At 36.0% G+C, this 10,408-nt stretch overlaps 1 protein-coding gene across 3 annotated transcripts in view; it reads left to right on the top strand.

Moving 5' to 3' along the window:
- The window catches only part of LOC128239797 (dipeptidyl peptidase 4-like), a 61,084-nt gene extending 50,917 nt beyond the window's left edge, over positions 1–10,167 (top strand). For all 3 annotated transcript variants that reach the window (XM_052956230.1, XM_052956231.1, XM_052956232.1), the window contains exons 18-26: positions 223–298; positions 935–1,129; positions 2,216–2,267; positions 3,763–3,862; positions 4,459–4,517; positions 5,935–6,007; positions 6,860–6,933; positions 8,434–8,524; positions 9,255–10,167. In XM_052956230.1, coding sequence (XP_052812190.1) covers positions 223–298; positions 935–1,129; positions 2,216–2,267; positions 3,763–3,862; positions 4,459–4,517; positions 5,935–6,007; positions 6,860–6,933; positions 8,434–8,524; positions 9,255–9,340 — 806 coding nt within the window. In that variant the 3' untranslated portion in view covers positions 9,341–10,167. The remainder of the gene's footprint in view (positions 1–222; positions 299–934; positions 1,130–2,215; positions 2,268–3,762; positions 3,863–4,458; positions 4,518–5,934; positions 6,008–6,859; positions 6,934–8,433; positions 8,525–9,254) is intronic.
- The last annotated feature ends 241 nt before the right edge of the window (positions 10,168–10,408 follow it).

Below are 10,408 nucleotides of genomic sequence, written 5' to 3' on the forward strand. Positions count from 1 at the left end.
AATACGATTGATTATTCAGTAAGTCATGTCGCCCCAATTCGAATTATTAAAGTTGTCGGCTTTTTTAATGTGCAATCGTATGTTCGAGGACCACTGTCAAGAACACATGTTGTTCATACTGGTCTTAAATTATACAATCAAGTGAATTATTGACTCCTGCTTTCTACAATTATGCCATAAAATGTAAGCTTGTCTTATGGAATAAATATTTCTATATTTCAGCCATGTGGGGAAAACTGCTGTTACCCGAGGGTCTTAAAGAGGATGAAATCATAAAATACAACATGCTCACAAACGTGTATGTGACCTTCATGCTATTTTTTGCATTATTTAGAATTCCACAAGTTGAATAAGGATATCGCATTTGTGACAGCTCTTATTTCTGCTGGTTATAGCTGAAGCAATTAAAAATCAAGGATATGACTTTAAATGTTTAAAATACAAGTTACAGTAGCTCAAATGGTGCAATCTGACGGGCTTTCAAATTCTAAAATATTATTTTTATAAACATTCCTACCAAATTTGATAAAGATTGGATAAAATGACTGAATTATGAAGCATACATTTAAGACGAGGATAATTTAACCATTTACAATTTAAGGGGCATGGCACTGGAACGATATGTTGTTATCTGGCTGTTATTTTGGAAACAGTCGTACATGTAATAGCAAACATACTTCGAGAATTTGAAACGTTAAAGGAATTTTTGTATAGGTGATAATCACGATAAACTATTATTACATATAGATCAAACTTAAGCAAGTAATTATAAGATGCGTGTTTGACGCTGAGGATAGTTCAAGCAATGGTTGACATAAGCACTACCTTACATGCATATTACATAAACTGTGATTTTCCGAGTCGTTTTCCCGACCGCGTATCAAAGTTGTAGTGAAGCCCTAATAATGAAGAAAAAAACATCTTTGTAATCCAGGTATGGTGGTCCCGACTCCCAAAAAGTTACCAAATCGTTCCAACTTGGATGGGAGGATTACTTGTCAAGTACTCACAACATTGTGATTGGCTTTCTAGACGCCCCAGGCTCAAGTGGGCGGGGCGATAAATGGCGACATGCTAACTACCGCAACCTTGGGACGACAGAGGTGGATGGTACCATTACTGCTGGCAGGTATATTTGAGCAATTTCAAGATAACGAGTATCTTCCATGGCCGCTCGTGTAAGAATATAAGTATCTTCCATGGCCAAAAGTGTAAGATAGGTTGATCCCATCCCGAGCGTAGGGTGTTTTGCGGAAACGAGGTTTACAGATCCAAATATTTGGCCATGCTTGTAATTTTTACCTTTGTTAACGGGCAAACATAAAAAGTACCTGTATGGAACTACGTGTTGTTGTCATTACGCAATTACCTCTCTTGTTGAAGGCCGTCGTCTGTAACATCAAGGTATAAGCCTTGTCTTGTGGCAATATTTAAAATCCGTATCAATTATTTCTCGCTTTAAAGAAAAACGCACAAGAAAAGTTTTCACGCTGCATTTAAGAAATAATTATGCGCTCTCCTCAGAACTATTTAAAAAACAATTTGACTATTAACATATTTGAATCACTGCACGCAAATATTTAAAAGCCACTTGTAATCACATATTTTAAAAGAATTATTTTCACTATCCACATAAAGGTTTCAGCGAAAAAATACGTTTTAATTTTGTTTAACTGATGTGGGATACAAAAGCATCTACCATGGCAGCTCGTGCAAGATAGGTTAATCCCAACCCTGGTACACAGTAAACTCGTATCCGTAAAACGCGCTGCACTCGGTTTGTGATGAACTTACCTTACACGAGGGGTAATGGAAGATACTTATTGTCTCACAGCCCAGAAAAGCAAATCCATACTTGGCCATGCTAGAAATCCTTACCATGCCAATAGACAATGATAAAGATGTACCTGTATCGAACTTTTTACTACGCACAAAAGAGTTCTAGCGGAATAAAACATATTTACTATATTTCGTATACTTGTGATTGGGAAAATCATCTAACATAGCTGCTCGTGTAAAATAGGCTCATACCAACCCGAATGCAGGTTTGGATGAACCTATATAATACAAGCTGTTATGGAATATATTTATAATGTTTATATTAAGTTATGCATGTATGACAAAAATTCTCTTAATAATTGTATTTCTTTCCATTATGGCGTTCGAAAAGTGTTCAGAAAAGTACATAATGAAACGTTATATTATTCTCTTGTAGATACTTCAACAGTCTTCGATACGTCAGTGATAGAACAGCGATATGGGGCTGGGTAAGGGTTTAGCCGATTTTGCAGAGTTTGAAATCAATCGCATTGGCGAATGTTGCATTATTTGAAGTCAATCGCGTTGGCGAATGTCTGTATACATGTAGTTTGAAGGTAATCGCGAAGGCGCATGTCCGCATAGTTTGGAGGCAATCGCGAAGGCGCATGTCCGCATAGTTTGGAGGCAATCGCGAAGGCGCATGTCGGCATAGTTTGAAGACAATCGCGTAGGCGCATGTCCGCATAGTTTGAAAGCAATCGCGAAGGCGCATGTCCGCATAGTTTGGAGGCAATCGCGAAGGCGCAAGTCGCGAAGGCGCATGTCCGCATAGTTTGAAGGCAATCGTGTAGGCGCATGTCCGCATAGTTTGAAGGCAATCGCGAAGGCGCATGTCCGCATAGTTTGAAGGCAATCGCGTAGGCGCATGTCCGCATAGTTTGAAGGCAATCGCGTAGGCGCATGTCCGCATAGTTTGAAGGCAATCGCGTAGGCGAATGCCCGCATAGTTTGAAGGCAATCGCGTAGGCGCATGCCCGCATAGTTTGAAGGCAATCGCGTAGGCGCATGCCCGCATAGTTTGAAGGCAATCGCGAAGGCGCATGCCCGCATAGTTTGAAGGCAATCGCGAAGGCGCATGTCCGCATAGTTTGAAGGTTATCGCATGTCCGCATAATTCGAAGGCAATCGCGTAGGCGCATGTCTGTATAGTTTGCAGGCAATCGCGTAGGCGCATGTCAGTATAGTTTGAAGGCAATCGCGTTGGCGCATGTCTGCATAGTTTGAAGGCAATCGCGTTGGCGCATGTCTGTATAGTTTGCAGTACATCGCGTTGGCGCATGTCTGTAAAGTTTGAAATCAATGGCGTTGGCACATGAATGCATAGTTTGAAGTCAAGCGCGTTGGCGCATGTCTGCAAAGTTTGAAATTAATGGCTTTGGTGCATGTCTGCATAGTTTGAAGTCCATCTCGTTGATACACATTTGCATAGTTTGAAGTCAATGACGTTGGCACATGTCTGCCTAGTTAAATTCAATCGCATAAGCTTTGTTTATATTTGCATGATTCAAAGGCAATCACGTTTATTTGCATATTTATTTGCATAGTCTAAGGTCCATCGCGTTGGCACATTTCTGCATAGTTTGAAGAAAATCGCGTTGGTACGTCTTTTCATATTGGAAGTTAATCGCGTCTGTATGTTTTTGCATAGTTCGAGGTGAATCGCCTTGGTATATGTCTGCATAGTTTGAATTCCATTACCTTATTTAAAAAAGGTTATTTCCCCTTAATGCCTTCCAATTCCTAACACCGCAAGGGGTTCCGTGGGTTCTTATTCATAAAACGGAGCTAAACAAAAAATAAAACCACCACCACGATGATGCGTGGTCATTGGTCAAGGGTTTGAATGAGGGTTTCATATATTGAGATAATGGTAAACTTTTTATGTTGGGAAGTTTTATTTGATAAAATTGATTAAGTTGGTATTTCTTTACTTTTCAACAGTCGTACGGCGGATTTTTGACCTCTATGGTGCTAGGTCAGGGGACGGGGACTTTCGACTGCGGAATGGCCGTGGCTCCCGTCACTGATTATAGATATTACGGTATATATCTTATTATTTTATAGATATAACGGTATAGAGTTCTTTTCATAATGATTCAGGTTTTAAAAATAGCATTATTGCTGTGCCTGGTCAAATTTTCATTTTTCTTTTAGTATATTATTAATACTTATGAAGTAAAAAACAACGTGTTTATCTATAGTTTTAAGTTAAAGATGCACTCTAACTCCCAAATAAGATTTACCACATTTAATAATATTGTGTTAATATTCCAAAAAGAATGAATACATGTCAAAAACAATGGTTCTTATGAAGGATACCGAGTTTAATTTGAACGAAATGAGCATAAAACACAGCATTTCTACCTTATGAGATTATAGTAGATCACAGTAAATCTTTTAGCATTCACCAATCATTTAATATTTTTGCACTTTCTGCTATTAAATACACGGTCACATTCTTCTTATCAGTAATTCATAAATGCATGATTAAGTAAATAGTAAAAGGTTTAGCAGTCAAAAATTATGTTTGTTATACATGTGTATGTATTGATTTTGAATAAGAGTCTCACTTTATTAAATTTCATTGAAATTAAATTCGTAATAATCATATTTTAATTCACAGTTAATTACTTTTAGATTCAATATATACGGAACGATATATGGGCCTACCCGATGATAATTTGGAGGCTTATAATGTAAGTATTAGAATAACCATAATTACAATTACATAAATAAAACCATTCTGATTGTTTCTTTGTCAAAACTCTTATGTTATGCACCAGTCGATTGTAACCACGCCCCCCAGGTCCGTGGAATAGTGGGGGATTTGACTTACGGTGTAGCCAAAGTAAAATACTCGCCCTTCGGGGACAAACTGCTGATAAAATCCCCGCCAAATGCCCCCGCTCTCCTGTGACATCCTAGGACAGGCTATTTCCCCCGCTATTTTCGCGAAAACAAAATCATCGCATTCACTCGACACCTCGGGGACACCTGGAAGGTAAAACACTGCCCATTTCCCCCGCGAATCCCTGGTATACCCCGGAACCCAGGGGGTTGGGGAGTGGTTACAAATGACTAGTGACTTATGCAATGTGAATATTTACATGTTCACACACATAATAACTTTACTGACAGCTAAATGGTAAATAATACAATTAATTGTCAGGACAAAAAAAACCCTGATACAACAATACATCATATGATGCTATTATTGCCTATATACTTTTTGGTGTTCGCTCGATTAAGTATTATAAGTATCTTCCATGGCCGAGAGTGTAAGATCTTACACGAGCGGCTATGGTAGATGCTTTTTCTCCCACCTCAGTTAAACAAAATAAAGTAAAAATGTATTTTTTTCGCTGGAACTCTTTTGTGCTTAGTGAAAGTAATTGCGTATGGATATGCGATAATTCGTAGTTGTCATGGATATGCGTACAGTGATACACATTATGTTAATAGCCAAATAGTTCTAAGGAGAGTGAAGCATTATTTCTTGAAAGGTGCGTGAAAACTGTTTTATGGTAACATTTGAAGCGAGAAATAATTAATTAGCGTTCTAAATAATGCCATAAGACAAGGTTTCCATGATTCTACAGACGACAGTTTTCAACAAGGGAGGTAATTACTATGCGGCGACCATAAAAAAGGAGTTCCATACGGGCATTTGATCTTCGCCCGTGGGCAAGATAAGAATTTCTAGCATTGTTAAATTATGGGATCTCTTTATCTGAGGTGGGAGAAATAAGGTGGGAGAGTGTAAGATCTTACACGAGCGGCTATGGTAGATGCTTTTTCTCCCGCCTCAGTTAAACAAAATAAAGTAAAAATGTATTTTTTTTCGCTGGAACTCTTTTGTGCTTAGTGAAAGTAATTGCGTATGGATATGCGATAATTCGTAGCATTGTTAAATTATGGGATCTCTTTATCTGAGGTGGGAGAAATAAGGTGGGAGAGTGTAAGATCTTATCTGAGGTGGGAGAAATTGCGATCCTGCAATGCAACAACCAATTATCCTCAATGCATAGGCCTTTATTTTTGAGATCGAGTAAAAAAGAATACTTTTTTATATATTATCTGTTTATTGAATAAAAATGCAAGTTCTATTTTCAGCGTGTAAATGTCTCCAGATATGCAGACAATTTCAAGAAAAGTAAATTCATGATTGTCCATGGAACCGGAGATGGTAAATATTGTGTTTGTATATTTGTTTGTATATTTGTTTATTAATTTGTTTGTATATTTGTTTGTTGTTTATTGTATTGAAAATATGACAGTGATAAAATATAGAAATATAAATGAAGCCAATTTGTTAAGAACAATTTGCAACGTTATTCCTACCAGACGTTTTTAAATCCCACCCAAATTTATATGAAGACACATTGCACGGTTAAAATAATACAAATGTTTGGTAGTGTATTTTTAGTAGGCATATTTTATTTCAAACTATTTATGATTTTTTTTGTAATTGTATAAACATATGTCAGTTCTATTTCAATTACAATATTTTTCGTAAACTGCGTACCCTTGTTGGTAGCTGGGAAGAGTTATTGGTCCCAGTTGGGAATGTACTTATTAGTGTAAATTGAACTTAAGTCAGGCATTTTTAATTTTTCGACCAAACCGGCCGACCCTTTTTGGCTGCCGACCCTACACTATTCTTGCTGTAGTGTTTTTTCATAATTTCTTATAAAAAATGGTCATTTCGTGAGTGAACATTGTAGAATTTGACCATTATAACGTAATATACCCGGATATAGGTCGGCTTGGTACATAATGCCGGTTCTCAAATATATATATATAATATAAAGATCAATTTTTGGCGTTAGTATGAATAAATGTACCAAAGGTTCATGAAGTTACGATAATCAGCGTATTGCCTTTATGAACTGTATACAGATATAATGCCACTAAAGCTACACCTAAGATAATTTAGTGAACCGAGACCCTGAAACAAATTGACGACTCTTCAAACAGAATTCTCCGTGTACAATGATGCAAATGAACCGATTCTGTTATGTTCTTCTTTTTCTTTCAGACAACGTTCATTTCCAAAACAGTGCTCAACTTGTACGTGCTTTAACGGAGGCCAATGTGTATTTCAGATCACAGGTTTGTACGTGAATAAAGCTGCACTCTCAGAGATTAAACGTTTTGAAATTATTGGTTTTTTTGTCTTTGAACGAGCCATTTCTTGCGAAATATCTGAAAACCAGTGATATAAGACTGCTGAATATATATCAGATTGCAGTTTTCATAATTACGTTCAAAAATTAATGATCTATGACTTAAAGTGATACCAACGCTTAACTAAGAAAAATGCAGGAATAATCATTTTTGTTATCTTAAATATGAAAATCTGCGATCTGATTTTTTGTCAGCAGCCTTTTATCATTGGTGTTCAGGTATTTAGTACTATTTACGCAAAAAATATACAGTCAAATCATGGTTTCTTCAATTGTTTATGATATGGAGGAATCGAATGCATTTTATTTAGTGTCCGATTTACTTATTTTATCAACACATTTCACATTGACTTTCATACACTTGCTGTGTATTCTATAAACGGAAAAAACTGACCTTTTTACATACAAGATGGCGATTTTTTTTTCAATTTACATGGTACATTGTATGTCGGTTACCCGCTCTGCAAATGCATGCTCGATATTAACGATATTTTCAAACTCAACGGATATTGTCAAATAGCATCATTTAGTGTGTGTATACCAAGTGCTAAATTAAGTCATAAATGCTACGTCGAAAGGCAAAATTTTGCTTCAAATATCTTTAATCAGATAACTTTACTATTTATTAGGGATGGCAACGAGTAGTAAAATTAATACTCGAGTACTCGGACAATCGTTCGATCGAGAGTACTCGGGTACTCGGAAAATTGATTATGTGTTCGCAAAGTCAATATTGTGTATTCATGTATCGTTCATGACGTATATTGTGCGTTGGTCGTATTATTGGTCATTTTCACCTTTAAAGTAAACTTTCATTACGTATTTTAACAAAAAAAAATATATAAAAAGAAAACACATGTTGTTTCAGGCTTTTAATTTGTCTTATTCGTTTTATTTTATGCAAGTTTGCACTGCAGAAATAAACAACAACCAGAAATACAATGTACGATTATTAATAGCATACATAAAAATAGTGAACAAAATTCAATACGAAGTTCAGTTGTTTACTCTACATGATAGTTTTTCGTACTGTGTAATTGTTGTTTACCCTGTTGTTTAAATAGTATTTATGCATCATTTTAAATGAAACGAGGCGCCGTCTACGCCGCTTACATAGCTCTGCCGTCGGTCTTTTACCATAGTTTATTGAGAGTTGAGTTTCTTAAACCACTTCGACCAACCTTTTCACAAAATCGCCGCCTGATGTATCACTGTAAACATTTGTTTGGAAACAAGTTTGTTAAAAGTGTTTCGGGAACTATTCACCTAATCAAACGTTGGTAAAAAAACGAAGGCGGGTCCTTTAAGCGGCATAGACTGCCCTTTGTTTCATTTGAAATGGTCAAAAAATGAAAAGTTACCTTTGAATATGTGTTGTTATCACATGGTATACACACACTGCCATTGCTATACACTATATTCACAGTTTTACACCGACCAGCAGCACTCTATAAACGGAGGCAACTCCCGCAAACATCTGTACAATACGCTAGAAGATTTCCTCCTCCAGTGCTTAGGTAAGAATTACACAATCGGAACACCTCGGCCATTTTCAATCGACGAGGAGTTCCGATTGAGAATGACAATGATGGATGGCAATGCATATGTATATGAGTAACAGGTTTAACTTTGTAAACATTGATAATTTTCGGGACAAGTTTAAGGTTTTGCGCATAAAAACTATGTTAACCTCCCGTTAAAATCGTATTCCAATATATCACGCCTCTAACATAAATGACGCAACGATATTGATCCAGGACTGGTCACGTGGTTACCCCATATGTTTCCATATTGGGTCACCAAATTTATATCGTACCAAAATGGCGTCTATTTTCCGATTTCAATGAATATTTCGATGAATAAATGAAACATTTAAACATGTAAATAGGTGATATATACATTACGGGGTTAGTAGATGACCCTATGTAGGATATATGGGGCAAAGGAAACCATATCGGGTCACCTACTAACCGAGTAACTTATAGTAACCTATGCAACCTCAACCATAATGGTGATGAACTTCACAATATCTTCAAATGTACCCACTTCAAAACTGAAAGAGATCGATTATTACCTTTAATAAGGAGAATACCTACTTATGTAATTTCCTTTAGATATATTATGTCAGGAAATGATTAAAAAAAAAAACTTTTGTATTTGAAACAGTGAAATATCACTTTTAGTTAAATAATAAATCCCTGTAAACCACCGGAAAACATATAATGACTACAATTTCACCATTTTCAGGCGGAACGCAGTCTCATATTGATGATTTGAACAACAAGAACGCCGCCGATTCCTCGACAAACACGGAAAAAGACGACTCCGAATGAGACAACAAAACGTATTTGGTTGTAGAACGTCAATCGTAACAACTCGGCCATCTCCGGCAAGCTTCGGATAATGACCGAGATGTTCCGATTGGTAAAACCGTGACAACTGTTACTCCATAAGTAATGAAAAGATGCAACGCCTAATAATGTTACGAAAACAAATTCATATAAAACAATAAACATTGATGAAATGAAGTATTAAAGCTGTTCTGTTAATTTTCATGGTGAAAATTTGCATTGAACAAGTGATCCGTGATTTCATATAAGGTTGTAGATGTTTACAACAGAAACATAATTATGTCATTTTAATGGTTTGCCGTATTTGTATGATTCGTTTTGTATCTGGTAGAAGTGAACTATGAAGGGTGCCTTTCACATGACTATAGAAAAAGAGAGATTTTTTTGTTAATAAGTATAAATAAGTTTGAAATTGTTATTTACAGTCGAATCTCTCTATGTCGAATTCTGTTATCTCGATGTTCTGGTTATGTCGATTTTTTTCGATTTATTTGGGTTTAGTTATACACTTTTTGTATTTCGGTTATATCGAATGTTCATTATCTCGAAGTAATTTCTCCGGGGTCTCAGCGACTTCTACAAATCGAGTTTTGACTGTAATTCATTATAAGGTAAAAACATGCATGTATATTGCATATTTTTAAGGTAATGTGAATTTTCAAGTTTGGTCAGCTTAAAAAGGTTGACTTAATAAAAGCATTCATATGTTAAATATATACGTATTTTTGTAAATTTATGTGTATAAAACAATAATCATTATATCATTTAACGTTTGTATAAAAAGTCGTTCATAAAATAAAACACATTCAAAATAACGTGTTTTTTATCAATATATTATGATGAAAAGGGATCTATGGTTTATCTACAAATGCACCATTGAATTTACGATGATGTTGAAGGTATTTACGCTGCTTTGGAAGACAAATGTATTGCGAAAAAAATATCGCAACTGAAATACATATCGATGGCCTTACTTCAAAATGCCGAAGCTGCATTTTTCTGTTTCGGAATTTTTGCATCACTAAAATCATCAAGGGCGACCCGCATCCA

Source organism: Mya arenaria, chromosome 7, assembly GCF_026914265.1.
Source record: "Mya arenaria isolate MELC-2E11 chromosome 7, ASM2691426v1".
In the NCBI taxonomy this organism is placed as follows: Eukaryota; Metazoa; Mollusca; class Bivalvia; order Myida; family Myidae; genus Mya; species Mya arenaria.